The sequence below is a fragment of the Bos taurus genome, chromosome 22, assembly GCF_002263795.3.
Source record: "Bos taurus isolate L1 Dominette 01449 registration number 42190680 breed Hereford chromosome 22, ARS-UCD2.0, whole genome shotgun sequence".
Lineage (NCBI taxonomy): Eukaryota > Metazoa > Chordata > Mammalia > Artiodactyla > Bovidae > Bos > Bos taurus.
This window is the reverse complement of record NC_037349.1, coordinates 21618127-21645596: the sequence shown is the minus strand read 5'-3', so window position 1 is coordinate 21645596 and position 27470 is coordinate 21618127. Positions and strand designations below refer to the sequence as shown.

Sequence of the window (27470 nt, the reverse complement as noted above, 5' to 3'; positions counted from 1 at the left end):
TAAAATTCAGCAGGGGGGCAAGGGGGAGAGAGAAACAGAGAAACACGAGAATTATTCAGTTTCACCTTCAGGGGGCGTTCTCATGACGTCCAAGCCAGAGTGGAGGTGTCCTACTTTTTTACATCGCTGTGAACTGCTGGGTTGGGCACCTGCCAACATTCAGGCGGCAGTTACATAAGAGCTTCTTTTTTTCCTGGAATTTAGGCTTGCTGCTGATGTGTGACCTTCAACAGTAATTGCCAATAAATGCAGCGGGGCTGTTTACTGTTAGACACTGGCAACCCTGGAGCAAGCGAGCTCAACTCAGAGCATAGAGAAGCTATTGCAGAATCTCGGGAAGTTTTTTTTTGTTTTTTCCTTTCTTTTTCTTTTTAATGCTGAGATGATTCCCTAATGATCGAAGTTGTATAATTCAATCAAGTCAGAATGATTTTCACTTTTGGGTTCAGTTCTGATGAACTTCTTCTGTAAAATATACGTGAAACTGCATCATCAGAGCCAAATAATGTCTATTTCTTGTTTCAAAAAGCCAGTGCCATTAGTAAGGGTATTATGCTAGCTGATGTGCAGATTCAAAGTGGTCCTGCTAAAATACTAGGTAACTTCTCTCTTTGCTCAGCTTTCTTTCAGGTGTTCTGTTCTCTTAATGTGGTTTACAAAGGCTTGTGAAAGGCAGGACCAAGCAAACATATTTGCAAACCCATTTGCTGTTTGTTTGTTTATTTTTTCCCTCCTCTGAGATGGAGTGGGTGAAAAGGGACTGAAGACTGATTCATGGCGTTGGAGATGATAAATTCTCTTTGCTTTGCTGAGAATTCGGTCCATCATACAGTCTTGTTTCTTTTGTTGCTGTTCTTTTTCTTGTTGCTTTAGGTATAAGGTTGGGTTGTTTATTTGATGTTCAGTCTCATTTCTTGAACTATCTTCAGCGTCTGCTAGGGGTGGTCCATGAAAGGAAGACATCTTATTTCAAAGGAAGATTCTAGAAGCCTAGGGGTAGGATTCTTGTTGATGACATCAGGAAACAGAGAGTCTCAGTGGCTGTGTCGTGTGCTGGCCTGTATCGGGCACACACAGATGCCTGTGTGTATGTGTATACGGTATGTATGCATGCGAGTGTGTGCTCTTGTACACACACCACAGATAGGAACCCTGGGAAGCCTGCGGGCTTCTTTTTATTTAAGAATGACAAAGTATGATTTCCCTTCAGTTGTGGTAGAAATTTATCCCTGGGTAAAATGGTAGGTACAGTATGTGCAGAAAGTGAGCATTTCAACGTCTGCATGAATCTACTTGCTACTCTAGTGCTGCAGTTAGGATAACCAGTTGGGATTCTCTGGCTTTCTGCTTCAAAGCCAGTCATTTGAAATCTTTTTTCCTATGAAGTTTGATCTTGCTAACCTTGTGTAAAAGCTCTGGGAAGACTTCAGATCCTAGAAAAACGTGAAGAGGCAACGGAGAGCGATAGTTAGTTTCTAAGTTCAAAACCAGACCGCATCAGCTCACTGCCCGTCAACTGTTGGTCTGGAGAGACTTCACCTTGACTGGAGGGTCAGCACCTCAATATCCTGACTGATCCCGGGGTGAGGTGGTAAAAGACAAGACGTGGGAAACACAGGCATACTCTTTTTCTCAGAACAGTCTCCATTACCGTATGGTCACTGAGCATGATCTTTCATGTTAGCAAAAAAAGTTACTTTGATAATAAAAATGTGCCGAGAAAATCAGTTCATTCATTTACGAGAACTATCCTTTGCTTGGGGTAGTAGGTATATGTGTTTATGTAGCTTATGTAGTTATGATTTGAACATATATGGCTTATTAATATGCTTATTTTTTTCCAAATTGTGGCTGACTGCCTTAAAAGAGCCAATCCTCCCAGAAATACAGCTGAAGTCCTCTTAGGAGGAAGTGCTAATAGAGACCGTTGGTTATTTTGCCAAATCATATGCCAAGCTTGGTTTGGCCTTTCCCATGCCTGAAATCATTCTGTGTTCTATTGGGTTGTCTTATTTAGGGAACTTAGCTGTTTGATGTTACGGAATAAAGTTTACTGAAAATATACCAAGCATAACTTAATGTTTTAGCTGGAAGGAATCCTTATAATACCTGCTCCAGTCTCCTTGAACTACAGGTCAGGCGGTGGAAGCCCAGACAGGTTCAGTGACTGGCTGAAGGTCATACACCACCAGTCCCTGCATGAGCCGCCATCAGGCAATACCCATCCATTGTTTTTGGTTTTTCCTTTCTTTTTTATGAGTGGATGACATTAAAAAATTGTCCTCCTGTATAAATAGTGGTTCTTGAAGAAGAAAAAATTTTCTATTGTCTCAGAGGTCTTCCAGTAACGTTCTAGGAGAAAAGGTCATTAATCTTAATTTTCATTTCAAAAATTAAACACCAATATGACAGCAGTTTAGGGAGGCAGTTGAGTACCAGTCCAATCATAAAACATACCAGAAACCACTGATCTCTTGAGTGCTTAAGAAACAATTCTGTGAACATTCTGAAAGAATTCAAGATGCTTCTTTGGACATAAGGGATATCAAACAAGAGAATTTTAAAAAGACACACGAGTTCCACTCCATCTTGTTCTTTAACTATTATTTTGATTGGCAAGGCAGTAAGAGGGTAGCTGTGTGGCTTCCTATAGTAAATCCGTGTCTGTAATCCTTTTGTTCTGATCATATAGAATCGGTATGAAGGATATGTTGGTGGAATGTGGCCAAAGCTGACTGTAAATGATAGTACTTTTCTCCATCTGTGTCTCCGACTGCTCCAAAGCGCATGGGAACTTGCCTTCATTCTTCTTTTCCTCGTGTGTCCTTTTTGCACGAAGGGCAGATGGTGCATGTGTGTGCACAACTTTACTTCTTCAGCCTAAAGCCTACAGAACGCAGGGGTGGGGTTAAAACGCAGTCTTGGCTCATGATATCATTTATATTATCTGCAGAACACATTCCCCTGAGCTCTAGTTTTGTTTCCCTCACCACACTCAAGTCCTCTCTTAACACCCTGTGCCTCCCGACCCCAACAGGAAGCTAAACACACTGGAGAGAAAGTTGCTCCTTGAGGCAAGTGGAGCTGCACTTATGTCTGAGGGCTCTTCTGTCCAGAACTGAGTGAGCAACTCTCCACATCTGCCTGTTCGTCCTTCATAAAATAATTTAATCTTTGTGGTTGAAGAGATCCCTTATATCTTTACTTCATTTTACCTGTTGGCAAATAGAGAAAAAAAAAAAGAAATTATTAGGTTACAAAATAGCAGTCTTATATTAAGAGCATTTTTTCCATCTTGAGGGTCACACCATGAAAGGGGTATCAAGTGTTGAGCTGGGTTGTGAACCCACAAGATTTCCCAGCTCCCATCCCCACCCCACGCTTTTAGCACCTGCTCCAGCTCACCGCCAACAGCCGCACTCTGGCCTCGGGAGAGGTCTGTTGTGTCTCTGGAACCCCGCCAAGGGAGGCCAAGGTCACTCAGTGGCAGTGTGAGCCTTGGCTTCACTCCACGGCCCCAGACCGCACCTTGAACCCGCCAGCCATGCCTGGTGTGTGACCACGGCCCAGGGCGGGGTCTGGCAGTTCCATCCGACATCCGTCTCCGCCCCGAGCACGTGCCCTTTGGTGGCCAGATTCGTGGTGCTGCCGTCACGTGGAGCTGTGGGCTTTTTCAGCCACTACATGCATCCACTCCATGGCCAGTTCTTTCCCTCAGGGCCGTCATCTTGTCTCTCATTTATGGGTTGGACATAATGAAATTCAGAAATCATCAGAGGTGTGGGGTGTCCATGTGGTATGGCAGGGGCAGAACTGGGAACCTAGTATCCCTGGAGCCCTGAGGGAAGTGTGCGGAGGGAGGAGAAACCAGCCGAGAAAGCTGCAGCCAGGAGCCTTCCTTTCTCCTCCCAGAGCCGCAGGAGGGGAGAGACGTTTTCAGTCCCTAAGCCAGAGGTGGGGTGTCACCCTCTGATGCAAGGCCAGGATATGGGGAAAGGAGAGGCTGGGAGGACGCACGTGCCCACTGGAGAAGCTCATCACGGGCAGGCAGTGGTGCAGACCTTGCAAGGGCTTTGAGCCCCCAGGAAGGGGAATGCACCAGAGGCCCCCGTGGTCATCATCCGCCCACCCTCCCTTCCCTGAGCCCCTGGGGGCATGTGCTGGATCACTTTTCCTCTGTGGACAAACAGAACGTAGACGTGCAGTACCACTGACTTTGACATCTTTCATTACTTAAGACATAGCTCCTCCTTGATCAGTGCTAGGCTTTTTCTTTCTTTCATTTAGACGTGTTTCCACATCTCAGGCCAGTCATCTCTCCCAGCGCAACCACGTTAAGTTCATTTTAGAAGTGAGGGTGTCTTCCACCTTCCGCAGCTGAAACCCCCTTCAGTGGGTGTGACAACCCAGTCGCCTCATCGTCAATTTTGTCCCCAAGTGTTGGTCTCTGGACTTCTTTGTGGTCACCAGATGCATGTGCTGTAACTAACCTGCTTCCTTTTACTCCCAACCAGCTTCCCCAAGCTCCGGATTCTGAGAACTCCACCGAGGTGTGTGTCACTCACCCGTATTTGCGATGCCAGCAAATACAGGCGCTTGTCATTGTTGCCGGTTGGGTGTGAACTGTTGTGGTGAAATGTCTGTCTCTTGGGACGGTGCAGGAGGGATGTGTCTAGCCTGGCTGGGATCTGATCATTGCTATAATTGGGTGGCCCTTGGTGTAGAAAGTTCTGACAAACTTAAGCCACAGTGTCCTGCCGGTGAAGGCTCATGGACTCTGAAGGTTTTGCACAAAACCCTTCAAACTCCACCTTGGCCGAGAAACTCTGGACAGTCCAGACCTTTCTGCTATTACACAAAACAGAACTTTGGGTCCTGCGCAGAGGGGAAGCAGAGTTCAGGTTCGGGGTATCTGTGTTATCATTTGGGTGACGCTGTTGATGAAGGAGTAGTTCACAGCAAACTGTCTCTGTTCTTCCTGTCGCTAGCTCAGCTTGCTAAATGCGGGACTAGAATTCATTAAGGCGTCTAAAGTTACCGAGAAGCTTTTTGTGGGAGGCATCCTTCCAAGGATCAAAATTTACTCTCCGAAACTGTTCTAGAATCACAGGAGTCAGAGCTAAAATGTGTGCTCAATCTGAAAGGAGATCTTAGAAATGAAAATGATGATCAAAGAGCTGAGTTCCAGTGGGCATGCTTTGTAATAATCAGTCCTCTAATATTCTAATCAGAGCTCTTCAGCACTGGTAGCCTTGATTAGAATGCTGTGGGCTGGGGCGAAACGTAGGTCTCACGTGTGTGTTGGGAGTGTGTGCATTGACGTCCTCATGCACGTGCTGAGCAGTAATCTGTGGATGAGTCGTCCAAGGACATGCCCGGTTGCATCTTGCATTACACCCCCTTTTTGGGTTCATGTAAATGTACATAACGTTGAACTTCATTTTCATAATGTTTGCGAAAAATAGTATTAACCAGACATTATTGGTCATGTGCCTGCTCGTTTCACATGGTGCTCTGGGGTTGGGGAAGGGCCAGTTGTTCAGTAGTAGCCAAGGTCATGAGCACTGGTGTCCGTCTGGGGAAAGCCACACTCAAGCCTGCGCTCCTTCCGTGTCAGTCCTCACTGCGTACGCGCTCTCTGTGTATTTCATTTGTGACCGATCCTGAAGATGAGGGTGTCTTAGTGTCATACTTAAATGGAATTTCTGCCTGCTTAGCAGGAGCTCGAACCGAGTCCACCGCTGAGGCAGCTGGAGGATCATAAAAGGGTACGTAGTCCTGGGAGCTGGGAGTGCCGACGCAGCTCCCCCCTCAGCCATGCGCTCTGGCGCGCACACGGACAGTTTTTGTTGTCGTCATTGTTGCAGCATTAATTGGCTCAGAACCAGTCACAGCCTTTTGTATAAATGAAACTAACTGATGGTTCTACGTATAATCTACCTCTTCACACACTGCTTCCAGCCAGTCCCCTAATAACAACCGAGTCACTTGTCACATCCTGTCTTCTTTTGCTGGGTTAGATTTTTCCTTATGTGTAGCCTTAAAAAAAATTTTTTTTGTGAGTAACTGGTGATCATTATGGATAATGTATAGTAAACAAAAAAGTATAATGGTAAAACTGTCCATAATTACACTGCCTGGCTATAAAGCTGCTGAAGATTTACTATTTCCTTCTACCCTCTTTTTCACACACGTGAGAATATGTGCCAACACACACACACACTTTCATTGTCATTGGGGTTCTTTTAAGTGTGCAACATTTGTTCCTTGCTTTTGTCACGTATCTGAGTATTTTCTTCCTTGAAAGTTAACAGCTGCCTAAAGTTCCCGCTGATTAACAAGTCTTTTGTAATATTTTCCTTCGAGGGAATGAACAAGTGTGTACACAAGTGGATAGACGCATAAAAGGGGAATTTCTAGGCCAAAGGGTCGAAACTGTCTTATAGTGCTAAACCATTTCCCAGAAGGCTACATATACCATCCGCATGCTGACTACTGATTGCGTGTAGTCAATGGAAAATACCAGATATCCTGGTTCTCTGGGTGTCTATCATGTGCCAGTCACTATGCTAAGACTTTTACACGCGTTCACAGCGTAAATGTTTATAAATGCTGACGGTGACCCAGTGACACAGCTTGCAGCCCCATTTCACAGATGAGGAAACTGAAACCCAGCGAGCTTGCATACCTTAGGCAAGTCATGGGGTTAGGAAGTGAGCAGTCATGACAAGAACTGCTGTGAAATTGTGGTCATCAGCGTCCTGGAGAATGTTCTCCTGGGCCACCTTTATTAAGCTCACAAGCTTTCAGTACCTGCAGAGTCCCATCGCTTCTTGGATCCTTTCATTTTTCTTGCAATGGTTCTTTCTCAAATAATAACCAAAGATGGGCTTCTAGGAAATTGATAGTCAGCCCTCCCACCTCCAGCTCCCAGTGCCTCCTGCCATTCATTGATCAGGGGTACCTTGCCTTCCTGCTTTTTCCACCCCTGCCTGTTCCTCAAGAGTTGTCCTGGGTCTTAGAAGTAGCCAGTAAAGGCACATAGCTGTCCCTTGTGCCCTAAGTTGGATGTTGCCCCAGGGCATGAGCTTTGGAATTAGAAACTGGGTCAAGCCTGCTTTTGCCAGGTGCTCACTGTATGATTTGGGGCACTTTTAACTCAGTTCCTCCTGCTGTAAAATGGGGACAAGAGTCTCCGCCCTTTCCTGCTCTCTGGACTCTTCTGCAGAGCCATGCACTAGAGGCACTTAGCAGCGTGGCTGGACTCTGAGAAGGGATGTTAATGACCCCAGTGGTCACCTTGCAGACTGAGATACAGCTGTGATTTGACAGAAAACAGGAGTAGGAAGAGGAAGGTATTTTTAAATCGAGGCACTGCCCTAGTGCTGACTAAGGTGTGAGAGGCTCACTGCTCATGTGAGAGGCTGATCTTTCCTAAAGCACCTGACTTTTTTAAGTGGCTGGAACCTTGGAGCCCAAAGGTCACCTCTCTGCTTTGCGGTCTTAACTCTTGGTGCCCTGTTCGATGCTGGGCTGTATATCTCCACACAGTTGATTAGTCACTAGTTTAATGGACACAGTGAAACTCGTGACTTGCACGGCAGGAACTTGGTTTCTTGCCTCCACATCACTGACCTGCCATTTTCACCATTTTTCCCTGAAACTGAACTGCAAGCGAAACTTTGCCTTTCTTTTCTCAGTCTTGGGTAATCATGCGTGTGGAGTTTCTTACCATGACACAAACATCTGATATTTGTTTGCATACTGTAGGTGTAAACTGCTGGGGAAGAAAACTAGTCTTCTTTTTGGAGAAAAAAAAAAAAAAAAAAAAGGGCTGCATGACCAAATGTGAGAGCTGGAGAAGTGGTGTTGTTTGGGAAGTGACATTTTTTGCTTCTCTACAATCAGCTGTCTCAACCCGGTACTCTGTGAACAGCTTAGTGCTGTTGAGTAATTTATATTAAGATGATTAGGAATGCCTTTGTCTGTAGATTTTAATTTTTCCCGAATTAAACCACGAGCTCAGAAAAACAGAATTTGCCTTGAACCTAAGTTTTCACGCTAGGATTCACAACACTTTTAATGATGCTTATCCGTTTTCTGTCTGCCCCCCTTTTTTTAACCTAAAATTTTCAGTCTTTATTCTTTCAGAAAAGAAACAATTCTCATCTTGTTGTTTTTTTTTTTTTTAAAGCAAACCCCACATGTTCTCTTTTCCCCTCTTGCCTTAAAATTTATTTACTTTTGGAGAGAAGATGAGGTACTTATGTGCCAAAAACCTTATAATTAAGGGGTAAGAATTAAAAGTTTGTGGAGTGGAGCATGTGTGTGTGCGTGTGTGTATGTTTCCATAATGAGCACATTTTATGATATTCTCTTATGGGGGAAAATGTACCATTTGATGCATCGGTTGCTATGGTAACCGCTAGGGTTTGTCTGTGCAAAGAGAGGCAAAATGGTAATGTGAGATCCCTTGGTAACTTCAGTTCGGCATCCAGGCTACACACATGTGAAGTTCCTGTTCCTGAAGTCCACGTGTTCCTGGAAGACACGTGCTTCCTTCCCCACCCACTGCCTCCTTGATTGCAGATTCACCAGGATCTCAATGATGAGACCCTCAAAACCTGGAGAAGCAAAAAATCTGAGCCAGTCCGGTCCTAGGTAGAATCCTAGGGTGAGGGCTCTGGTTGAGTCTTCCTTGACAAGTACATGTCTGTTGGCTGGTGATGGTCACTCAGCTATTGACCATTCAGCCCTGTGATCTTCCAGATTCTTGTCATGATGGAAACCTGGACTGTTCTCTGTGGCTGCAGCTCATTGGCCTCAGCCCAGTCATTTACTTCCCAGACAGTGTTCTTGTGGTGCCCCAGAGGATCTCATAGAAAACTGGGATGGTTTTCTAACCATCCCTCTTGGGAGAACTCAAAGTCTGTATCTTCTGAAAGAAACTCCAGTAGATGTATCATTGAGTTGAGAAAGGGACGTGGTATTTAATGTTATATTCTATGTGGAGGTGATCTTGTCGTTCCTCCTTTACTTGACCATTCCTTTGACATCTGTGTTTCTTCTGTGAAGTCAGCCTTTTTAAATCACCGCTCTCGATGACTGTTTTGGAGAGTGTTAATATGTTTGTACTGGTGCAAAGTTATGTCCTTATACCAAAATATGGTTTTCTAAGCCATTAAAGGATATTATACTGAAAATATTTTATTTTGAAGGTATTTTTAAGGATCACAAATAGCTTCTCCACTGAAAGTTCTCTCAGAATTTTGAATTTACTGATGGTCAAGGTACGAAGTGATATTCTTATCCTAATGAGAAGAATTCTGCTTTGTTTAACTCAGTGAGATGCATATTTGTGGATGGAACGGAGAGAAGAAAGATGAGATTTTTTTCATTTCTGAACTTTTTCTTTGAAAAATCAGGCTTGCCTCCCTGCTTCTCTCACTTTTCCTGTTTACCCCATCTCCCCACTTATCCCTGGAGTCTTTGACCAGCAGCATGAATTTAACCAAGGAGAAAAGCCAGCTGGGTCACCTTGGGACCTCGTATCATTTTGACAGTGGGACTGAGTTTTCAGCTTTGTCCTTCTTCCCCAGTCCTGCCTCCTCAGGGCACCCCTGGCCTCCACCATCCTCAGGACGTTCTGCTCCGTCCCATCTTGTCTTGTAAACACCTTCCTCGAAATCTCCAGACTTATTCTTGAAGCTTATTAACAAATCACTTTTAAGCTCTCCTGATTCTTGATACAGTCGCAGGTCTCTTCGATAGAACTCTGGAGTCTCTATTTCAGAGACCAGCTGTATTGCAACGCATCTTCCCTCTGCTAACTTCTCACTTAACCTCTCTCCGGGATGTGCCAGAGGAACTCCAGGACTTACTACCTTGTCCCTCAGAAACAGTCCAAGGAAATCTGTACAGCCTTTAACTGGTAAAAAGTTCCAGATTGGCGGGGTGGGGGTTAGGGGGGTAGTCCCTTAGCGAGCGAGACTGCCGTGGTATAGAGCTGAGAGTGAATCCTGCTGCTTTGCCAGTGTGCGAAGTATTTGGGAATAGATCAGAGTGGTTTCTTTGCTCTGTTTTGGTTGGAATTGTGGAAAGAGTTATTTTATCCCCTGCCCAGGATTCTTTTAATATTTATATTTTTTAAAAGTTTTTTGTCATGGAAATGTTAAAAAATATCCCCAAAATACATGTTTTTTGAAGAGTTTTGAGAACCCTCATTCATAACTCAGATTCCATGACTATCAGCTCATGCCCACATTTATACCCAACTAGGCCCTTCCTCCCATATTCTTTAAAAGAAAATCTCAAATGTCATTTTCATCCATGCTGCTTTTTGTTGATTGACATGTCTGATATCTGCCAATAATTTATTTTCTGTTGCATTTATTTTCTTTACCATTTGGCTCATTGACTATTTCTGTAAGAAAGGCTTACTTTCAGCTTATGATTTGATTTATTACTCTGATATTGTAAGATCTTAGAACGGTTGGAAATAAATCCTGTGGTTAGAGTAACATTTTCATATTGCTGTGTGGAAGTTGACCTGTAAATTTTTTAATTTGTCTGAATCCTACTGACTTACCTCAAAGGGACTTTTTTATTTGTTTTGTTTTGTTGTTTTATTAATCCTAGTTATCCTTCCAGATTCATATTCTATCTTTATCAGTGTGAGAGAGTACTTTCAGATATTTAATATTTTAGATTGATGCTTTTTTATGATCTGATTTCCTGAGAAAACATTGAAGAAGTTAACTTTAGAAGTTTCCAAGTGCTCTTATTAATAATTTATTTTTTCATGGAGACTGAGCCAATTATAACTGGGTACCCCTGTGTCTTTTTTTTTTTTTTTAATGTGAGTCACTCAGTTGTGCATTAAATTCAGAGCCTGATTTCATTATCCTGTTTGAATTAAGGGTGAGGCCCTCAGGCAGATTTTGGTCAACCGTTACTATGGAAACATCAGACCTTCGGGAAGAAGAGAGAGCCTCACGAGCTTTGGCAATGGCCCGCTGTCGCCAGGAGGACCCAGCAAGCCTGGGGGAGGAGGTAGGCCCCATGGTGTGCTAATGAGCTGCACGTGTGAACCGAGTGTGCCACTCCAGAGCTGCGTGTTTCTGCTTAGCAGGTTGAGACTCTAACAGATGCATTTGGGTTGCTAGTGTGTTATTTTAGCAACTTGTTTTGTCTTTGGTCTACCATCAAATTGGTATCTAAAAATGTCCACCTGCAGTGTGATACTGGCTAAGGCTTTCCCTCTCTTTCCCATGCAGCAAACCTCTTGGGGATACTTGAAGGACTCCGTGAGCTTAACTTGATCGCACAGTTTCTCGTGGTCATTCAGACTCATGTTTGCGCATAAGATGACGATGCTGTTGGCAGTGAGGAGGGCAAAAGCTATCTTTTATAACACGCATACCAAGGCGAGGGCTTTCCCAAGCACTTTACCTCCTTCATCTCGTTTTCTCCTGTACGTTACCCACTCTCCGGCATTGAACGGAGGAAGGGGAGCTTGCTAGTGCCTGGGTGGTAACTTAAGGCAGGTGTGTCTAATCCTAGTGTCGTGCTTTGTGCTTCCCCAAGCCTTAGGGGACTTTACATACACACGCACACACACACACACACACACACACACACACACACACACGCCTGTATTATTTTTGTTCAGTTGCGAACTCATTTCTGACTCTTGCAACCCCACGAACTGCATGCAGCACACCAGGCTTCCCTGTCCCTCACTATCTCCCAGAGTTTTCTCAAACTCATGTCTGTCAAGTCAGTGATGCCATTCAGCCATCTCATCCTCTGTCACTCCCTTCTCCTCCTGCCCTTGATCTTTCCCAGCATCAGGGTCTTTTCCAGTGAGTCGGCTGTCTTCATCAGGTGCATCCCTGTATGGGATTGTTTTAAAACACATCCCGAAAGGTGACCCAAAACATTGTAAGCACAGTGACAGGTAAAAGCTGCAAAAACATTGAATTCAACTCTGGGCGATGGTGTTGGTTTTAAGGGGGCTGTAGCTCGAAGCACAAATGTGAGTTGCATGATTCCTAGTCTGTAGTGATGACTCTTGAGAATGTCTGGTCCTTGCTGGGTTCTGCTCATAGCACAGAAACACTTGGTGCTTAATAAATTAATCCCGGCAACCTCTGGGGAGGAATCTTGGGCTTCTCGCCAAATGAAAATGTGGAGCAGATCTGCTCCCAGAGAACCCCAGAAACAGATTTTAGCTTCTCATCCAGAAGTTCCCAGTGATTGTCGAGCAGCTGTTTCCCCCACAACGTCTCAAAACTCTTTGTCTTTAAGAAGCTGTCAGAGAAAAGACGTGACACCCAATGTCCGCCTTGGATGACAGATGCAATAGATTGTAGGCAGTCAAGGACAGGCAACGTAAAGGAGGTGGCATTTGAGTTGACCCCTGCAGGGAAGGACTGATGGTTTTCTGCTCTTCAGAAAATGACTGCCCATTTCCCCATGTCCATTAGTATTTCAATTTTTGCGAATAATAAGGTGAAGTTCTCAAGCTTTCTAAATCCAGTTGGAATCTGTTCCGCTAAGTAGCATAGGCCATCTCTTCCTAAGTATATTCATCTGAAGCTCAATGAGGTGAACTTTTTTTGGTTCATTCCCCTACCCCCAGCTCTTGACTCCATGCCAAGCTCTGAGTCAATAGTGAATGAATGAATAAATGAACAGATGGAAATTATGTGAAAGGATGAGTTTGGGGCCAGGCTGGGTTTCTTAAAAAGAGGGCTAAAGTGATCAGTATAGGCTATGCTTCTTAAGAGTGCTTAAGTTCAGTTTGTCTCTTAAAATTGGATTGGTTCTTAATTCTGGCCCAGGTCATTGTATTTTGATGTAAGGGAGAGTCTTGGCTGGATGGCTTTAGGTCTTTTGCTCAAAATGTATTACTCTTCCTACATCCTATCTATCTGCATTCAAGTTCCATCTCTATTACTTCCCAGCTGTGCTGGGTGTTGTTGGACAAGTGACTTCATCTTGATGTTAATAATGAGTTACCTGCCTTGTGGGCTTGTTAAAAAGGTCCAGAGAGATAGTATCATTAAACTGTTGAGTGCATAAAATGTTGGTATGCAGTAAGTATGCAATAAATGTTAGCTGCTCTGAGTGAGGTTAATAAGGGCAATGTTGCGTCTTTCCAGGGGGAGGTTCCGGATCCAGCCCCATGAGCAGGGGTGAAATGAGCCTGGCCGAGGTTCAGTGCCACCTTGACAAGGAGGGGGCCTCCAACCTGGTCATCGACCTCATCATGAACGCATCCAGTGACCGAGTGTTCCATGAAAGCATTCTTCTAGCCATCGCCCTGCTGGAAGGAGGCAACACCACCATACAGGTAGGAGGCGGCGTGGCTGCCAGGTAGCGTCCCTGGAGGCTCTCTGTTCCGGGAGCCAGAGATGGGTGGCGCTGAGACTGGTGTACAAGAGAGCTCCTTCTTAGGGCACAAACTTCTGTTGTTCTGAATAAGCGAATTCTGTTGCTCCTTTGCTGTGGTCATTCAGTCATTATTCAGACTTGCTTCCAATACATGGATTACATTCCAAAATGGATAAAATGCTGAGGATGTGCAAAGAAAATTGGCCTGGGATTTGGTGCATCATAGGTAATCCATAAATGTGTGTTCAATGAATGATTGAATGCATTATATTTAGTTTGTAATCTAAGATCATAGAAGATCCCATCACCAGAAGACCAGAAGGAGCCTGAACTATGTGTACTAATTAGACTTATTTATCCATGAATCTTGCAGCTCTTGCTAACTGTGTATTTATCTTATAAATGAAAAGCTCAATAAAACTGAACCAATTTGAACTAATACGTGCAAAGAGGGGAAAGCCAGGCTAGGTTAGTCAGACATAAATGGATGGCTTTTTGTTGGCTGGTGATGATACATATTTTAAAATAATAATGAGTAGAATTCTTAGGCAAAGTCCTTAAGCAATTTTAATAATATATACATAATTTTCATATAGACATGGCAGTGAAGATGATTCTTTTAAATATTTTAAAATATTTGTAATACTCCCTTCTTCATACACTCTTCATTCTTTGTTGGCTCCGAATAAGGGTTTACTTAGCTCTGTGTGTGTGTGTGTGTACATACATACACACACACACATATTTTGATAATAGCCTTTGATTGAGATATAATGTATATATTCACAAAATTCTCCCTTATGTATATATTTGACTTGGCCTTATATTTTTGGTCTTGAATTTAAATTCAGAATCTGGATTAATGAAGTTTGGGTCCTTTGTGCAAATGTATCAAGGGCTTTTCTTCTCATGGGCCTGAGACAGGGTGCCTGGGTCTCAGCCCGGCGCCCTGTGCCTGCGTGGCAGCTGTGGCCGCCCCGTCTGCTCACCCTCCAGCCCCACCGTCCCCAGCACACACTTGGGAAGTTCATTCTACATGCTGCCCTCAGCTGAGGTTTGTACCGCGGGAGAGTCCGCTGCGTGGGCACCTGTGACCTGTGGGGTTGCCGTTTGAGTCTGTCCCACGTGAGTCTGGCTGTGCACCCATGGGCGGGTCCTGTGGGTCCCCTGGTCATGAGGATTTGTGCACCCACTGCCGTGGTCCTGCTGGCTGGGTGCTTGTGTGGCGTGGGACCAGGGCTGCAGCACTCCTGGTCTCTGAACCATGTCATTTCCAGGGACTGGAGCAGGCAAACTAGACATTTACTGAGCACTTGCCGTGTGCATGGTTCTCCTCTAGCGACTCCCAGGCCGTGGTTTCCAGACACTGGGGCCAGTCAGTCTCTGAGAATTTTCTCCAGGCACAGGCAAGTGTGGAAACGAGGGCAGCATGGTCAGTTTCATAAATCAAATGCATGAGTTTGAAGGACCATCTGACCAGTTTATTCTGAGGTTATATCCTGTCCAATTTATTTTAAGCTCTGATGTCTTTTCTCGGATGAAGTGGTGTTGATAGTGGTGTTTTTTTCTACTGGCCACATCAGAAGTTGGAAACCCTAGGTTATTCCATCCCCTCCTAAAAAGCAAAAAAAAAAAAAAAAACCAACGCTGTGCTAATTTGCTAATCCTGGAAGGTCAGTCTTCAAGCAGTTGAAATCTCGCAAGGGTATAAGACTTAAAATCCTTGCACATAGGAAGAATGGCGTGTGGTGCCATCCAGGAGGCAGGAAGGATACTACAGAGCTCGCCCCGCCCCAGAAAGAAGTAGCTACAGCTATGTAAGGGGTTGGTGAAAGACTTTTGCATGACCTGGTCTCTGTTGGATGGGTGTGGGTCTGAAAGTTGGAAATTGCACCAGGAGCTTGGGTGCGGGAGGCTGGGTTACAGGCACGGCAAGGAGGCCCAGTGGTGCACGCGTGGTCGTGCACTCACGGGACAAGGCTGGGTCCTTCGGAGCAGCCGAGTTGGTGGAAGAGACAGGGCTGGGGGATATATTGGGGGCAGGCAGCCCCTCAAGGGGCCTCAGAGCTGTAACGAAGGACTACAAATCTGACAGATAAATTGAGCAAAGCAGAGTCTAGAAGGAATCCAATAATTTAAAAGTTAATCAGAAGTTATTTGGAGAGAGCTAATGAAAGCCTGAATTCAAAATGAATGTGTGGTAGACTTTGTCATATCGCAAGAGAGGATATGTTTTAGGAGGTGCATAAGGGGATATTCCGGGGTGTTGGAGATGTTCTCTGGTGTAGTTTACCTGTGCTGGTTATGTGGGTATAAGTCTATTCTAACAGAACTGGTGTGCTTTCCTAGCCAAAGTTCTACCTCAGTAGAAAAGAAAAAATGGGGAGAAAAAGTACCCTCAGCCTAGTGAGGACAGGATGTCGTGAATGGAGACTCGGCACCTTCCCGTCTCACACCTGGCACCTTGGACTCATATATAGCTAATGCCTGTTGGCCGACGTGTTGCTGAGGGGATGCTAGAAGTGAGAAGGTCAGAGGGTCCCTGCCCCCATTGGCTCTAGGGGTTTTTTTACTGAGTCTAGATGACAAGACACCATTAAGTAAGGAACAAGGAAGCCTGGGGAGGGCTCGAGGGGCTGAGCCTGGCTGGCCTGGCAAAGTCTTGAGTTACTGGCGAGCTGCCGTGTTTTTCACAGTGTACCCCTGATGGTGATGGCAAGACACACAGAAGCTATTTCTCCTTCAAGTTCTTTATCTTGTAAAGTAATTATGAATATTAGTTACATGTTTTCACACATTCATTACTCATATGCTCAGGCTCCAGATGAAATGCCACGATGGAGTTCCAGGACCAGCCTCTGAGGGAGTCAGGCCGCTGTCTCTTGGAGGAGCTGCCAGTATGCTCATGGGCGGGTGGGCCTGGATGGGGTGGCCTGCAAGCCCCCCGCCAGGAGCGGGGGCATAGTACTCAGCATACGCTGGTTCTCCCCTCATCCCATCTCCCTCTCCTTCTGCGATCTCAGGGGTTGCTGGGAAAATCTCACTCACCGCCTCATTAGAAATCTGGGGCCCCGGGAAAACTGATTCTAGCCTGGAACTGCTTGTGAGATGCCCCCCGCGCCCCGCCCCCCCTTGTGAGCTCTGAGCTTCTCTTTCTCTGGAGAGAATAATCTGGAATTCAGGTTGTTTGGGGCCAGCTGTGGACAGACACCCTGGAGCCCCTGGGGGAGTGATTTCAGTTTCATCTTGCTTTGGAGAAGCTGATTCAGAGTAGTCAGTGAGCAGCTGGGAAGTTTGTGTGAGGGGGGCTTGGGCTGCAGCGGTGACTGTTAATGATTGCCGAGGGCTGTCAGCCGTGATCGGCAGGTGGCTTCCAGCTGGAGCTCACTGCCCGCCTCCGGCTCTTCCCATGCACCACACCGAGTCCCCGTCCCAGGAGGGGGAGTCGGGCTGTGGTCAGGTGGGCTCCCCTGGATGCGTGCTTCTCAGTGACAGGTGGTGGACAGGGCAGTCACAGGGGAGCGTGCAGGGCTGTCCAAGAAGACCGCTGCAGAAGAGCTCTTACCTTGACCAGCGTCTCTTCCCAGGCTAGCTTCACACGGAGAAGAAGGGGAGGGAGACCCACTTTCCGAAAGTCTAGTTCATGTGGGGTTAGGACGGTCATCCCTGGCCTTGTGTCCTCTGTCTATCAAGTATGAGACACATACGCAGGTGGACTCCTGGCTTCCTTATTGCTTTGGATCGAGATTTTTTTTTTTTTTAAGCAATTTAGATATTTTCTTAAAATCCAGCAGTGATGACTGGCTGGCTCCATTTCTGAACTCTTTTCTTCCCTGACTTGTGAAAATAATGATTTTAAAGTATGGTGATTGGATCAACTGTGGTACACCCTTGCAACAGATTCCTACTCAGCAATAAAAGGGAATGAACTGTTGATAAATGGGATTACGTAGGTATACCTCAGAGGCCTTGTGCTAAGTGAAAGACGCCAGTGGCAGAGGTGACGTCCTGGGTGGTTCTATGTACATGATATTCTCAAAGGGCAAGGCTGTGGTGCGGGAGAACAGAGGAGTGCTTGCCAGCAAAGGGCGGAGCGGAGACTCTGACTTTAAGGGAACAGCTCAAAGGAACTTTTTGGTGATGCCACTCTTGTGTGTCCTGCGCTGGACACACAGATCTATACATGTTTGAAAATGTGTAGAACTGCACACCAAAAAAGCCAGCGTGACCATTAAAAAAAAAATGAAGTAAAAACCACGATGACGACAGTGACCAACATTTATTAAGGGTTTCCTGTGGACCGTGAACCATGCTTCAGTGTTTTCTCATCTACCATCCCGTTTAATCCTCACAGTCTCCCTAGGAGGTAGGTGCCTGATTATCTCTTTTTTTTTAGATGAGGAAACTAAAGGCCTGAAGGGTAAAGAACTTGCCCCTCAGACAAGCAGTAAGTAGCAGAGCCAAGACTGGCATCAAGTCGTTTTTAGGGCCTGAACTTGGAATGCTTGGTACTGCCATGTTCTACTGGTTCAAACCAGCCGTGAGACCAGCCCAGCTCCACAGAGAAGGCAAAAGGGTTGCACCTCTTGCTGTGAGTTGACCACATGCACTAAGAGAGGGAGCTGTGGAGGCCCATTTGGGCTCCTGGCCCCCCAACAGCCCTGCTTTCATTAGGTGACCACCTACCAGGGGTCAGTCTAGCCCCTGAGTTGGGTGCTGCAGCTACAGAAAAGGGGCACCATTGTCTCTGCAGTGGAGGAGCTCAATTCTCCCTGCAAGTTCAGTCCCATTTCTGCAGAAGTGTCGACTCCTGACCTTCCCCTTTTGATGGTGTATGAAATTCACCCTTGTACTGAGGATGGGTCACAGGGGACCAGAGTTCTTCAGAAGCTCTAAACGTCATTGTCCAGACCTCAGTGAACTCAGTTTATAGTAATTCAAAACTAAGGACCTAGCTGTCTGCTAGGAACCCTGCCAGGGAGAATTTGCTCTCTTGTTCTGAAACCTTGTAATCATCATTTAAGTCCTGAAGTGCCCCAAAGCTGAATCAGGAGGGTAGTTCCTGGCCTGGCATAATGGGCTCCAAGTCTTCCAATATCTTCTGTTCCTGCCCTGGCTTCTCTGATGGTAATAATGTCTGAAGATAACGTCTCCAAAACTACTACCTGGGTGCCATCAGAGTGGCTCAGGCTTCACAGCAAACCCTCTGCTCACAGGCAGTGGTGCCCTGCCCTGGGGTTCTCCAGGGACGGGTGACACCGGGGAGCCCTGGAATCAAGCTTCTCTTTAAGAGAAGCTCCTTCTGTTCTTCCTGCCCTCACTCGTGCCACCTTGCTTCCTGCCAGCCCCCAGAAGAAATCTTCCCTGCTTGATGTTTTGTAAGCGAGTGGGAAACTATGAAATAAGCATTTGCTTATGAATTAATTTTTGGCACACGCGGGACTCAGCAGGTCTCATGGCACCCGCATATCCGTCCTTCGAGTCCTTGCCAGTTTCTGTGTTCCTTCCTCCTGAGATGTTCCCACCAGCACCGGAGGGTGCTCCCCCAGTTCCTTTTCCCTGAGGGAGGGCGGAGGCTGGCCTCACCTGGGGAGCAGGAGGAGGAATCTTAGAGCACACCCAGTGTTTGGGGGTTTTTTTTTTTTTTTTTCCAAGCACATGCAGATGTTCGGGGATCTATGTGCTAACATGACCATAGAAAACCCCACAGCAAATAAACAGGACAGATCAAAAAAAATTTTTTTTTTTCGCTTAATTGCTTCCGGTTGCAGAAGCGCAGTGAATTGTATGTATCAAATGGCTGCCCACGGCTCTTCCTATGCCAAGTCTAGCCTACAGACACACCCAAAAAGGATTTTCTTTTCCGCACGTACGCAGCTTGAGTTGGAAAATGTGAGAAGCCCTGTCGGGAACCTGGCTGTGGGTTCAGCTGAGAGAGCTCCCTCGTCCAGTGGCCTTCCTGTCACCACACACTGATTTATTTTTTATTTTTTTATTTTTTTGAAGTTGGCTTAAAACGTCATCCCAGGAGCCAGTTTAAGATAGGAAATCTCCCATTGCCTCCAGAAGACGTCACGGCAAGAAGGCACTGGCGGGGGTGGGGGAGCACGTGACCTGGAGGCCCACCCTGACCCCAGCAAGTGGAGAGGAAGGTGGGGAGGGCGCTTTCCTTAGCCTTTGCTGGAAATGGAGGGCCAGCTGGTGAGGAAGATCAGCCTGGGTTTGACAGAGCACCACCCCAGGAGGAGGAGGAGATTGGTGTGTGAGCGAGTTACGAGTTACGTAAAAGGGTGTTGTATTTGGCAGGGGAGTGAGAAATGAGTCACTGGTGAGCGGTGTTTTCTGACCTCGGGTTTTATCCACGTGGGAGGAGAGCTTGGCCAGCAGTGGAGTCGGGAGGCTGCTGTCTCCCCGGCCTCGGGGGGCGGGTGTGAGAGCCGTTGCCATGACAATAAGAGGAAGGCAGGTGGCTCAGTCCCCTCTGCCCTTCAGCTGAAGCCATGCAAGGTCTGAATGGCGAGGCTTCCCAGGCTGGTTCAGGGAGAGGCTGTAGGCACGGCCAGTCGGCCATGCTTGGAGAGTGGGTGGTGTGGGGTCAGGGAATTTGAGGGACGTCGCCCAGAAGGGCAGGCAGAGAAGGGAGCTTGGCCTCCGTGGTGGAAACACCTGGGCCAGAGTCCCAGCCCTGCTCTCCCCAATGGGGTGACCTTGGACTTTCTCAGGATGCTCAGAAACTCGGTTCTCTCATCTGGGAGTTAGAAGAACTGAGTCCCTTCCTTACGCAATTGTTGAGAGGATTTAACGGTCACGTAGGGCTAAGAGTGCGCGTCCCAGTTGACTGCCCAGCGCTGGTTTGGTGGAGGAAGGCCAGTCTACCCCGTCTCATCACCTCCCTCCACAGGGCTCAGGGCAAAGTCCTAGACCTCCCCGCCCAGCTCCTGCACAGGAAGGAGGACAGTATCCATCCCCACTGCACAGGGCTTCTGCGGCAGTTGGAGAGAGTGATTCACTGGAAGTGCCTCACTCAGGGCCCAGGCCATAGAAGGACCTCAAAAGGAGGTGGTGATTATTTATATGAATGCAGTCTTTATTATTTAAAATGCTCTTTGTTTTATTCAGTTTGTTTTCTATCAGAAATCCAACTTCTGTCTAGTGGCTGACGATCCAGTGGGCCTGGGAGGGTGTGCTGTTTTATGTTCTTCTCACGTACAGTTCACTTACGTCCCTCTCACCGTGTCTATATTTGAGATAATTTTAGAGATCCAGGAGAATGGGAGGCTTCCTTGCCTTGGGTACTAGTTACATACTCTGACAGACATTCTAGGTGAAATAGAAAGCAACGGGCAGTCCAGTTGCCTGCACCCTGACCCAGGACTTTTTTTTCCTTCTCTATTTTATTATTGTTATCGTTACTACTTCTTGGTCCTAATCATCCTTGGACATGGACCCTTCCTCTCCATTCCCAGGAAACTGACATGTCATTGAACAAGAGTCTTTGGGGATTATTGGTTTAGATACATGTTTTGAGGTAAAGACTCAGGATCTACAAATAGTTCCCATTGTTGGGAATATAAGACTTGAATGAACACTCCCCCTCTTGCCCAGCTGTCCAAGTGATGGGGCCTGGATGCCATAGGGACCTTCTATATTTCAGGGCAAGACATTGCTGCACAGAGCATCAGCGTGCACCTCGTCACTTGGGTTGGAAAAGCTCCGTTCAAGGGTAGGATATGTATGCTGGCTTATGCTGGTGGAGGAACTAGAGACCCAATGTTATTTTTCTTCTTTCCTGAGTAGCAAAGCCAGCAGTGTAGGCAGAAGTGGACAGTTCCACACAGCTGTTCACCTGGCCTTCCCTAAGGGAGGGGACTGCAGTTGACAGGGAGTGGGGGAGAGATCTTTGGATGGGCTTCCCTGGTGGCGCTAGTGTTAAAGAACCCACCTGCCAATACAGGAGACGTGAGACTAGGGTTCGATCCCTGGGTCAGGAAGATCCCCTGGAGAAGGGCGTGGCAGCCCACTCCAGTATTCTTGCTTGGAGAATCCCATGGACAGAGGAGCCTGGCGGGCTACAGTCCATGGGATTGCACAGAGTCAGACACAACTAAAGTGACTCAGCACACACGCACGCATTTTGGGTGCAAAGTGTTAATCTCCTTTCCTACAAAATCCACAAGCCAGTATTAGTTTCTAAGAGGAGATGTCTTCAGGAGACCCTTTGGGTTTTCCTCGGTCTCCAAAATTTGACTAAGAAGAAAAAAATGTCAGAAAATTTGAAAATGGTTGTCCCATCATTGTCTCCTGTTAAATCCATGATAAGTCTCAATTGTCCTTCTTTCTTTCTCTTCCTTCAGCTCTAGCAAGAGGTTCTTCCTAACTTTCCCTAGTGCCTTCCAAGGATGGAGTTCCTCTTACAAACTTGTAAGCCCACACCAGTTTCTGCTCTGTTGGCTCATGATACCTTAGTCCAGGGCTTGGCAAACTATGGTCGGCGGGTCGAATCCAGCCAGGTGCCTGCTTTTGTAAATAAAGTTTTACCAGAACTCAGCCAGCCCTCCATTAACCTTTAGTGTCGTGTCTGGCCACTCTTATGCTGCCGGAGCAGAGCTGAGGGGTTGCACCAGAGACAGAATGGCAGCAAATCCTGGAATATTTACCATTTGGCCTTTTACAGAAAGCCTCTGCCAACCCTTGTGTTTTTTTAATCTTTGCTGACTAGATAGGAAGCTGCCGAAGAAAAAGAACCATGTCCTTTTTTTTTTTTTTTTTTTCTTTTTGGCTACTGGGTCTTTGTTGCTGTGTCCAGGCTTTTTCTAGTTGGAGGGAACAGGGGCTGCTCTCTAATTGCGGTGTGAAGACTTCCCATTGTGGTGGCTTCTCTTGGTTGCAGAGCACAGGCTTCAGGGAGAGTGGACTTCAGTTCTTGTGGTGCATGGGCTTAGTTGCTCTGAGGCATGTGGGATCTTCCCACACTAGGGATCAAACCTGTGTCTCCTGCATTGGCAGGTGGATTCTTTGCCACTGGAGCAACAGGGAAACCCAAGAACCATGTCTTAACTGCTTTGTTCTAGGTTCTTCACTCCCTGGTAGACCAGTGGTTTGCAGTAAATATTAACCAGGTGATTAATATCCTAAGTACCCAGAGAATGTGGCCGTTTACTCAACTAATAAATGGAAATTCAGGGAAAGAGAGGCCTCTCCTTTTTCTTGCCTGCTTTAATCAGTGGGGAATCCCCCATTTCCTTCCTTACCTCTAAAGGCATATATTCTCTCCAAGAATGTATTCCATCATCCTGCTTACCACCTTTCAATGCAGATTTGCAGGGCAGGCTCGGGCAGCTCCTTCCCCGGTGATACGTGTGTGGCTCAGGAGTCCTGAGTTTTCATCTGAAAGCCTTCTCTGACCACCCCAGGGCCCCACATTTCACGTCAGTCGCTCCCTGGTGGCCTGATGCTGTGTAATTTCTGTGTCTCCTGCAGAGGTTTTCCTTGCGGTGAGCACAGGGACTCCTTGAGACACCTACGGTTAACCCTAAAATATGTGAGATGCTGGCACCCAGTCTACAGCCTCTTTGTCATCTTTTTCCTTCAAGTTCCCTGGATGACCTCCTCCATCTCTGTGGCTCCCAGCTACCGTCTGTGCCAACAGCTCCAGGCCCCACCTCCCTGCCCATCTCTAGATTTCTGCACACACCCCTGCTGGGCATCTCCACGCCTGCTAGCTCTCAGTTCACGTAACCCCAAGCCCGCCCGTCCCCTCTGGTCCTCCACCCCCTGCCTTCTTGTATCCTGTATCGAGGTCAGCGGACTCCCCACCGCCACCCTGCAGTCATTCACCCGAGCTGGAAACAGTGACATAATCCGTCTCCTCCCTCCTGATTTCCATCAGGAACTCATTCCGCGCCCACTCTGCCTCCCAGTGTTCTCATAGTCGGGACTTCGTTAGGACTTGTCACAAGCCAGACAGTCGACACCCGGAAGGTACACGCGACACGCCCCAAGTGGCCTGGCCAGGGCTGGGGGAGCTGGGGTTGGAAGCAAAACGCTCTAGCTTCAGAACTCCTGTCCCTGACCAACATCCTACACCTCCTGCTGGCTCAGGGCCATCTGAGTTCTGAACCTGAGATGGGCTCTTCGCAGCCTCCCTGCTTCGGGACATTTCTGTGTGCCACACTGCAGTCAGCCATGCCTGGACCACCTGGTTCCCTGCCACGGAGGATGGAATCCATGGGCCGCTGGGGTGATCCGCCGGAGCCTGAGTGCCCGGCCCCCTCTGGTTCTCACGTTCACCACCGAGCTCATTGTCCTGCGGCCGCACCTGCTGGTTTGCCAGCCCTGGGCCCGTACAGAGATGCCTGTGCTCCGTGTGGGACGTGCCCAGTTCCCCTCTGCCTGGCATGCTCCCCGGGCCCTGTTTGAACTACCTCCTGGTCTGGAAGCATCTTAATCCCCTGAGGCAGAGGCAGTGGCCTCTGTATGTGGGCAGTTCATTTACTTAGCAGTCAGCACACTTGACATGGAGGCTCGTTGTTAGACAAGGGGAGGCAGAGATCAAGTCAGCCTTCACCCCCAGGTTCCCCAGGGAAGTCTCTGCATGTGTCGGCTGAAGGCAACTCGAGCTGCCCATAATGAATAAATGCAGAGAACCCTGCTCTCTAGGCTTATTCTGGGGGTTATATGAGAAAATACATGGGGGAAAAAAGAGAAAATATATGGAAAGCCCTCAGCTCAGAATGCTGCCTAATACATACTCCTTGCTCATGGTTACATTTTTGGTTATCTATCTTCCCTTTCCTCCCCTCCCCTCAAGAGTGATAATTTCTCCCAAGTTCAAACTTTGGTCTTAGTTACTCTGCAGCACTTGGACCATGGTCAGAGCTCAGTGAATGTTCCCTGAATGAATCAAAAGCCTGGACTCTCTGTGGCCACCATGTTAATGTCCGTCTGCTTGTTCTTTCCTGAATATCAACGTGAGGATCTGAAATGTGAAGATGTGTTGTTGACAGTTATCACCATTTTAGAGAAGCACCTTCTTAAAGCATGGGAGGGAGTGAAGTTTATTTGAACCCAAAGAAAACACATAATGTCAGTGTGGAGAACCCTCCTTGTGATAAGAGACACTTGTTGGGTCTTTTCTTCCTCATAATAACTATAGATGGTGGTAATCACCTGTGTGTGTGCACACATTCAGTTGTGTCCGACTCTGCGACCCCATGGACTGTAGCCCACCAAGCTCCTCTGTCCATGGGGATCCTCCAGGCAAGAATACTGGAGTGAATTGCCATGCCCTCCTTCAGGGGATCTTTCCAATCCAGGGATCGAACCCATGTCTCTTACGTCTACCTGCATTAGCAGAAGGATTCTTTATCACTGAGCCACCTGGGAACCCCGGTGGTGATCATAATGGATACTAAAGTCTGAGCACTCACATGCCAGGAGCGAGGCTCAATGCCCTCTATGCATGGTCATGGGTGGGCAGGTCCTGCCTGGATCCGTTTTTGCTCGGTAGGAGGTAAGAGGATCCGAGAGGTCAGGGTACTTGCCTAGGGTCACAGTGCTCGCTGGTATCTGGGTCAAGCTTTGTTTTCTGCCAGAGGCCGAGTTCTCAGCCCCTTTGCAAGGCTGCCTCCTGTATGAGAGGCCTCCAGTTGCCTCCCTGGCATGGCCCCTCCCTGAAGACCAGGGAGATGGACCAAGGGCCCCCCTGGCGGACCCTGCTTCTGTTTTTCGGGCACATTAGAATTGTGGCTCCTCTTCTTCTTTTTGTTAGTGTACTCATTTGGAGGGCAGTCTGCCTTCCATAGAAGCCCCAGGATGGCTTGTGTGTGTTTGGTTTGGTTGTATCACCGGCCTGTGAATGACAGAGGAGAGCACCGTGGAGGACTTTACTTTCAGGCTGGGCATCTCATTTGCCAAATAAAAGTTATACACATCATACATGCTGCTTCCCCTCTGGTGGCCGTCGGGGTCTCAGGTCTTTGCAAGTTAATGGGAAGGAAAGTCTCTTGCATAACTTCCTCTCTGTAGAGACAGAAGGCAGCTCATTTAATGGGGCTCCTAAGAAGAGTTGGATCATATTACTACAGTTTTGGGTTTTGCTTGGCTCTCAAGGAGCATATGTAATTTGGTGTAATGTGAGGCTTATTAGAATTCTTGCCCATTTTGCATGCCCTGGATCCTCCCCCTATTTGAGTCCTGGGTAGGTGGAAGGATATTTATGTTTTTGCAGAGGGAAAAGGAAGTGATTGGTCGCCTCCATTTAAGTGCTTCTGGGGCAGGCACAGCGCATGGTGCCTCTGTGTACTTGATCTGGGCTGGGCAGGGGGGTAGCCCTAATCACAGATGGGAAAACTGAGTCCTGAAAGATCCAGGAGGTCTTTCCCACAGTCTCCTAGTTAGCAGAGCTGAGACGTGGTACCCAGGTCTGTCTCTCTCAAAAACCTCTTGACTGTCTACCACACTGGATAGCCTTGCAGTTGCATGGGTCTACCACTAGGGAGCTAATGAGGACCCCACAGCCACAGTGGTGTTTTTCTTACTTATTTATTTATCATGGTGGTGTTTTGCATCTTCCAGAGTAGCATCTGCCTTGTTATTGATGGGGGCAGGGTAGGCAGCACTGGTTATTTGGTCAGAGAAACAAGTGGTCACTGCTTGGTTATGCAGTGATTTCTCAAAGTCGACTTAGCCACACCTCTGAAAGTACATTCGGCCTTATAACAATGTCTGAACTCTTCCGTAGTTTCTACCTGTATCCTTTCTCTGGTCAGAGGGGAACTTGCCTCTCACATAGTAGAGGTTCTGGCTCAGTTACGTTTCTATGAGTTTTCTGGAATCCATGTTGGGGGAGCGGAGGGGCAGGAGAGTGAAGCCTGGGCGCGCTGCACATGGCTGTTGTGAACCCCTCTACTATTTCCAATTAGCGGATGCATGTGTGAGTTGTATGCCTGTCTTCTATTTACAAGAGGAAATATCCCATTTAATTTTATTTTCACACCGAGAGCCCAAGTGTTAAGAGAACATAGTGTTCTAGCACTCCCTCGGTTATCAGCTGCAGAGCGGAGGTTGTATATTGTCACATACAGTTTTCCGAGTGTATTTCTACATTTGTTACCTGGCAACCTTGCCACGTCGGGACAGGAAGATGTATGGCTTCCTACCAGATCCACGCTGTTTATATTGCAGAAGGTAGGTGGTGTCTTCCTCACGGGAATATAGAAGAGGAGAAGGCTCAGGCTCACAGGGCTCAGTTGAAAGGCTCGGGCTCACGGGGCGGAGATGTTTCGGTGGCTGACCGAAGAGCAGGGCTCCAGTGGGAGGATGGCTCTTATCCTGCTTGGAGGGATGACTTACTGTGTCCTTGACCACTTCCCAGTTTTGATGAGAAAGGCAATTCCCAATATAGGGATGACAGCCACGATATCCCCTTTCAAGCTGCTTATAGCCCTTCAGGGTCTTCTGTTGAGCGGATCAACTGCTTGGAAAGCAGTGTGGCATGGGATTTGCATGCTGAGTGGGCCCTCAGGGCATCATAGCATCCCACCCCCCACCTATGCCCTGTGTCATTAACCTGCATCCCCAGAAGATACTTGTATTCAAAACCCTTGCAGCTAGGTTTGAAAGTCCTCTGGGTTGAAGCCACATGTTCCAAGACTCAGGAAAAGCTTGCTGAGACCAAGGACAGTGAATTCTCCAGCACCTGTAACATTGCTTGAGAAATGCTTCAGAGGGAAAAGTCCCCATGGTAACAGTTTTTTCAAAGAGTCTTGTGGCCTCCATAGGTTAGACAAGATAGCAGAGTGGTAGGACCCGGCAGCATAGCCCATCTGCACACGCTCCTTTAAGTCTCCCTCCTGGTGATGCCAGAGCCGGAGTCTGTCCACAAGGCCCACAGCACTCACAGGGTTGAGTGGATCCCAGGGCTTCCCACTGGTGTTTCCCTCTGCAGTTCTACCCTCTGTTGGCCTCCCTAATGAGAAGCCTTTGCAGTCCACTCGACTCTTACTGTCTTGCCTGTTGAGAAAGAAGATGACAGCTGAGTCCTCCTGGAGTATTTAGAAACCATCAGTTAG

General features: G+C 47.2%; 1 protein-coding gene across 1 annotated transcript in view; it reads left to right on the top strand.

Moving 5' to 3' along the window:
• Positions 1–27470, top strand: part of ITPR1 (inositol 1,4,5-trisphosphate receptor type 1) — a 353911-nt gene that overhangs the window by 231098 nt on the left and 95343 nt on the right. Inside the window, exons 40-41 of the mRNA NM_001435139.1 lie at positions 10920–11052; positions 13167–13357. Of these exons, the coding sequence (NP_001422068.1) occupies positions 10920–11052; positions 13167–13357 (324 nt within the window). The remainder of the gene's footprint in view (positions 1–10919; positions 11053–13166; positions 13358–27470) is intronic.